The sequence below is a fragment of the Bos mutus genome, chromosome 5 (assembly GCF_027580195.1).
Source record: "Bos mutus isolate GX-2022 chromosome 5, NWIPB_WYAK_1.1, whole genome shotgun sequence".
Lineage (NCBI taxonomy): Eukaryota > Metazoa > Chordata > Mammalia > Artiodactyla > Bovidae > Bos > Bos mutus.
The window spans coordinates 45,414,785-45,420,937 of NC_091621.1; the positions used below are offsets into that span (position 1 = coordinate 45,414,785).

General features: G+C 50.1%; 1 protein-coding gene across 1 annotated transcript; it reads left to right on the forward strand.

The window, feature by feature from the left end:
- Positions 1-347: 347 nt before the first annotated feature.
- Positions 348-4,112, forward strand: KRT18 (keratin 18). The gene is made up of 7 exons (XM_005902154.3): positions 348-986; positions 1,768-1,850; positions 2,128-2,284; positions 2,830-2,994; positions 3,097-3,222; positions 3,409-3,632; positions 3,926-4,112. The coding sequence occupies exons 1-7, from the start codon at positions 573-575 to the stop codon at positions 4,044-4,046; spliced, it is 1,290 nt and encodes a 429-aa protein (XP_005902216.1). The 5' UTR covers positions 348-572; the 3' UTR covers positions 4,047-4,112.
- Positions 4,113-6,153: the final 2,041 nt, after the last annotated feature.

Consider the following 6,153-nt stretch of genomic DNA (forward strand, 5'->3'; position numbering starts at 1 on the left):
GACTTGAAGCTCAGGATGGCGTCTCTCTTCCTCTCTGCCAGCCCCCAGCTTTTCTTCCCCAAGACTCCTGGGGCTTTGGGATTTCCCCCGAGACGCCCCCTGCAGGCGAGAACTTGGCCTGCAGGCTGAGGACAAGGACACACACAACTCGACACTCATCCCCCAAATTCTCTACGAGGCCAGTACCTCCCTCCACCTGGGAAAGGGGGGTACAATAACGTCATTTCCTGCCCTGAAATCCCAGCTGCCAGAGTCAACTTCACCTTCTGCCCTTGGCAGGCCCGGTCCCACTCACTCACCCCCTCCCTGGGGGGTGGAGGGAGGCCTTGGTGGGGCGGTGCAGAGGGGGCGGGGAAAGGCCGGGAGGGTGAGGAACCGAGGGCGCCAAGTCCCCGCGGTCCCACCTGTGACCCAGGCTTCCGCGGCGACTCTGATGGCGGGGGCGGGGCTTGCCGGGCAGGACCCCACCCCCGCCCCCATCCCTGGGAGCTATAACTTGAGTTGCGGACCTCACACACTCCACGACCCAGCACCTGAGTCCTGGCCTCGCTCTTTCCTCGCGAACAAGCATCATGAGCTTCAGCACCCAATCCACCTTCTCCAACTATCGGTCCCTGGGCTCCGTGCAGTCGTCGGGCCACCGGGTCCGACCGGTCAGCAGCGCGGCCAGCGTCTATGCAGGCGCCGGGGGCTCGGGCTCCCGGATCTCCGTGTCCCGCACCACCAGCGTCCGGGGCGGCTGGGGGTCCGGGAACCTGGGCGCCGGGATGGCCGGGGGTCTGGTGGGTGTAGGGGGCATCCAGGGCGAGAAGGAGACCATGCAAGACCTGAATGACCGCCTGGCCTCCTACCTGGAGAAGGTGAGGAGCCTGGAGGCGGATAACCGGAGACTGGAGAGCAAAATCCGGGAACACCTGGAGAAGAAGGGACCCCAGGTCAGAGACTGGGCGCATTACCTGAAGATCATCGAGGACCTGAGGGCTCAGGTAAGCGGGCACGGCGGGAGTGGCTCCCACTCCCAACCAGTGTGACCCTCCAGTCACCCTCTCCCTTCTCTCTCCTCCCCCTACCCCAAGGATAGGAATTTTAGTAGGGGGAGGTGTATGCACTCCTCTCCCCTCCCTATCTCCCGCCCCGCCCCCAACTCCACCCGTCGGGGATTAGGGATGTCCCGGATTTCCACACACACCGCCTCCCCACCCCCGCTTCACAGGGACCCCAAGGGTGGGTGAAAGGGCACGGACAGCTTCCCCAGGGGAGAGTGGGAAGAGGAGGGGGAGCTTCACAGAGGAGCGGACAGCATGCAGGGAGGCGAAACAGGCCCACACAGAGGACCCAGACACTCCAGCTTCTGGAGGACAGTTGGAGGGGTTAAGCGGATGTGGCTAAGGCTGAGTCATCCTGGAGTAAACACACGGCCTACCTGTGGGAGAGGCCAATGGGGCCTGCGCTGAGCAGGTGCACTAAAAACAGCAGGAGGGAACCTGGGAGAGGACTTTTCAGTAGCTGCTCATTTAGTAGACAGGCCAGCCAGCAGAGGCCTAGAAAGAGAGTCAGTAGGAGACTGGGAAAGGTGGGATTTGGGAGTCCGGGAAGGGAGGGAGCAGTATGAGGAGCACAAATGGAAGGGCCTAGGTATAGGAGGAGAGCCTCTGGTTATTCCAGGGACCCGGAAGGTTTTTTCAGAGACACATAACACCCTCCACTCAGCCCACCTCATCACTTAACACCTATTCATGGAGCGACCTCTGTTTACAATATCCCCAGATTTTTGCAAATTCTGTGGACAACGCCCGCATCGTTCTGCAGATTGATAATGCCCGTCTTGCTGCTGATGACTTCAGAGTCAAGTAAGGCTGGGGGTTTAGGAAGCTGGGGTCAAGGGGATTTTGTTCAGTTGTGGGTGGAGCTGGGTGGATGAGAGTAAAGCATCATCAATTTATTCTTAATGTAACTCAGTGTGAAGAACTCTGCCCCCCAAGTGCCAGGAATGGTGTTCAGAGGCTTAGTGCTTGATTCCTGACTTCAGGTGGCTGGTGTGCATGAGGCTGCTTTTAGGAGGTGGCATGGGTTGAGAAGGTTTGGGACCAGAGGCGGGGCCCTTCTGATCACCTCCACTCCCTGTAGGTATGAGACAGAGCTGGCCATGCGCCAGTCTGTGGAGAGTGACATACACGGGCTCCGCAAGGTCATCGATGACACCAATGTCACCCGGCTGCAGCTGGAGACTGAGATCGAGGCTCTCAAGGAGGAGCTGCTCTTCATGAAGAAGAACCATGAGGAGGCAAGCAGTGGCCCCTGGCCACCAGGGGGTCAAGACAAGTCAGGGTTGGGGAGTAGATGGAGCAAGCCACGTACAAGAAGACTTACAGGGAAGTTGAGAACTACCAGCCTAAGTACTTCTTAATCAGACTGTTGCCATGCTCAGTGGTTAACCGGAATTAGAGCATGGTGAGGTCAAAAAGACATGGGTGAGAGGATGAGATGAGGACCAAGGTGGAAACAGCTAGCAGTAGAGGTGAGATGTGATAGAGGATGGTGAGGGAGGAAGGTGCAAGGAGTAGTCTGTAGATGGAGGGACAGGGTGAAGAAAGGAGAGAGAAACCACCACCTGTGAGCAACAGGCATGAGTGGTTAACAGTGGGCATTTTACCCATATGGAGTAGAAGCCCAGAATTGGCATTGCCCAGAGAGCAAAGTCAAAAGATTCCTCAGTTCTGTTCCCCAGCTGATTCTGTAGGACTCCTGGAAGAGGCAGTCACAGATAAAGAGGCTTCCTGGAGTTCTGACCCTGAAACCTTCCTCAACATTTGTCCCTCTCTCTTTTAGGAAGTAAAGGGTCTACAAAACCAGATTGCCAACTCTGGGCTGACCGTGGAGTTGGATGCCCCCAAACCTCAGGACCTTAGCAAGATCATGGCAGACATCCGGGCCCAGTATGACGAGCTGGCTCAGAAGAACCGAGAGGAGCTGGACAAGTACTGGTCCCAGCAGGTACGAGAGAATGATGGATGCCAGGCTCAGCACAGAGGCATGAGGGTGCGGGAGGGAGGCTGATGGAGAAGGAGGAACCTGAGGACCATATCTACCCTGCAGATTGAGGAGAGCACCACAGTGGTCACCTCACAGACCGCTGAGATAGGAGCTGCTGAGATGACCCTCACGGAGCTGAGGCGCACTGTCCAGTCCCTGGAGATCGACCTGGACTCCATGAGAAATCTGGTAAGAACCCTCAGCTCCTTTCACTAGGAACAGTTGTTTCTCCCATTGCATTTCCCACTGCTCCTACCCACTAGCCTAGTGCCTGGCAAATAGTAGGCACTCAACAAAGTTTCAAAGAGGGCTGAAAGCTGCAGAGTCTCTCTCTCCACTCTGTCTCACCCCACCCTCCTCCCTGTGCCCCTGCAGAAGGCCAGCTTGGAGAACAGCCTGAGGGAAGTGGAGGCCCGATACGCCATGCAGATGGAGCAGCTCAACGGAGTCCTCCTGCACCTGGAGTCAGAGCTGGCCCAGACCCGGGCAGAGGGGCAACGCCAGACCCAGGAGTACGAGGCCCTGCTGAATGTCAAGGTCAAGCTGGAGGCTGAGATCAATACCTACCGCCGTCTGCTGGAAGATGGGGAGGATTTCAGGTGAGTGAGTCTCTTTTCCTACCCCTAGAAGCTAGGATCAAGCTACCACTTATCCCCAAGCCCCCATATGCCTGTTCATTGGCCCACTGAGCATTGGGCTGGTGCTCTGTGCATGCCCCGAGAAGAGAACTGACCAAGTGTCGGCCCTAGCTCTTCTTAAGGCACAGGTGGAGTTTGGCTTAAGCAGCTAAGGGGGAATTAGGAAGTAAGGCCAGGCTTATTTTTCTTCATTTTCCTTGTTTCTCTTTTCTCTTCGGGGCTGTTTATAACTGGGGCTTTGTCTTCTGTTATAGTCTTGGCGACGCTCTGGACAGCAGCAACTCCAGGCAAACCATCCAGAAGACCACCACCCTCAGGCTCGTGGATGGCAAAGTGGTGTCTGAGACCTCAGACACCAAAGTTCTGAGGCACTGAGGCCGCAGAAGCGGGGTCCCCTGGGGAACAGGAGATCAATAAAAGTTGAGACGTTATTGCATATCATTTTGTGTCTTCCGTGTCTGTTTTCATACTGTGAGCGTACGAATGCCCTGACCGGATAGACCTGTCTCTCTGATCAGGCAGAAATCACCTCTAAGCTCAGGGGTTTCATACGAGTGGGGTATGGGCAGAGGAAGTATCTGGGCTCTGGGAAACAGCTTCTCAGAGACATAAGAGGGAGCTACTAGATGAGATGGGCCAAGGGCAGTGGGGAAAATTGCAATAGAATTGTGAACTGGTGATCATAAATTCCCACCTGACAAGTGCTCCTTGGTACAAATCTGAGCCTGAGGAAGAAGTTGTGCCAAAGACAGATGTGTGTGTATAAGTGGGTTTCTTGTCAATAACTGTAATAGTTCATTGCTACTATCAAAAGTTTGCTTCTTGCTTGGTCCTCTGCCAGGCTGTTTCATGTAATGCTCACGATCAACCCAATGGAGTAGATAACTATCCCATTTTCTTTTACTTCATAGAAACATTTTTTATTCTTTTTATATTCTTTTCTATTATGGCTCGTTACAGGATATTGAACATAGTTCCCTCTGCTGTACAGTAGGACCTTATTTATCCATCCTGTATATAATACTTTGCACCTGACAATTCCAAATTCCCAGTCCTCCCTCCGCCATCTCCTCCCTTGGCAACCACAAGTCTGATCTCCGTGTCTGAGTCTCGCTGTTTTGTGGACAGGTTCACTCGTGCCATATTTTAGATTGCACATGTAAGTGAAATGGTATTTGTCTTTCTCTTTCTTATTTAGTATGACTGCCTGGTTGCACAATTGGGTCCTTTTGATTGGAAGTGTGTCATCTAGTGAAAAAAAAAAAGGATGGCTAAAATTAATCATGCCTTGATTGGAATGGTAATTTATTCTTTTTAATTAAAAGTATTTTTAAAATGCACAAAATCCAAAAGGAAATAAGGAAAGAAAATTAAATATGTCCCATTCCATTCCCCACAGTTAACCACTATAAAAGTTTCTTAAACTAGACATACAAACACATTTTATTTTGTATATGTAGGATTATACTGTTTGTTCTGCACCTCAATTTCTTAAACTCTGTTTTCTTAATTTCACAGTGTGTCTTGGATACCTTTCTGAATCAATATATGTAGACCTACCTTTTTTTTTTTAACCCAGATAAGTGAATTTGGAATCTCTTCTACCTTCATTTGGAATCCATATGCATATTCCATTTACTAAAAAATTGTTAGTCCAGGATCGAGGGAGAAAAAAAAAACAGAATTGCAACGATTATGCATTCTGTCACACATCCTGTTTTGGTGCCAATTTCAATTAATTTTTCCTACCCATTGTCCAGTTGAATGTTTATATCACATAAATCTGCTTTTAATCTGCAATACAGAGTAACTACTACACTCTACAAATTCTTTCAAAAAATCAGAACCTTGCTCTGTATAAGGTTCAATCATGCTCCACAGACCAATTCGAGAAATGATATTTAGATTTTTTTTGATCCTTGCCTTAGTAATTTGTCATCTGTCTAGTTTGCGAAACATCATACAAAATATGATACCATTTTACATAAGACTTCTTATTGCATCTGTATAGGAATGATGTTGGCATAATTATTTTAAAAGAATCCTCAGTAATTTTCTCTCGGGTCTCAGCAATGCAAAAAAACCCAAACTGTCATTTGATGGGAAAGGGGCTATTACATTTGATCTCACATCATATGTCTCATTATTTTGAACAGCTGCTTGGTATTTTAGTGTGTGGAGTATGAATTTACTTAACCCGGATCTTCTAGCAATGAATGTCTTGGTCTCCAGTAGTTTTGTTTTTGCAAAAATGCTGCAATTAATATTGATTATTATGCATTTAATATCTAAGTAATATGTCATATGTGAGCATATCTAGGAATTTATCTAGGAATTTATCTATAAATTCCTAAAAATGAGACGTTAGACTGCCATATTACCAAATATTAACATTTATGCAGTGCCTACTTTGTGCCAGGCCCTGTCAGCATATATGTGGTAAACAAAGTTGGTACTGCCCCTACCTCGTGGGGCTCATAGC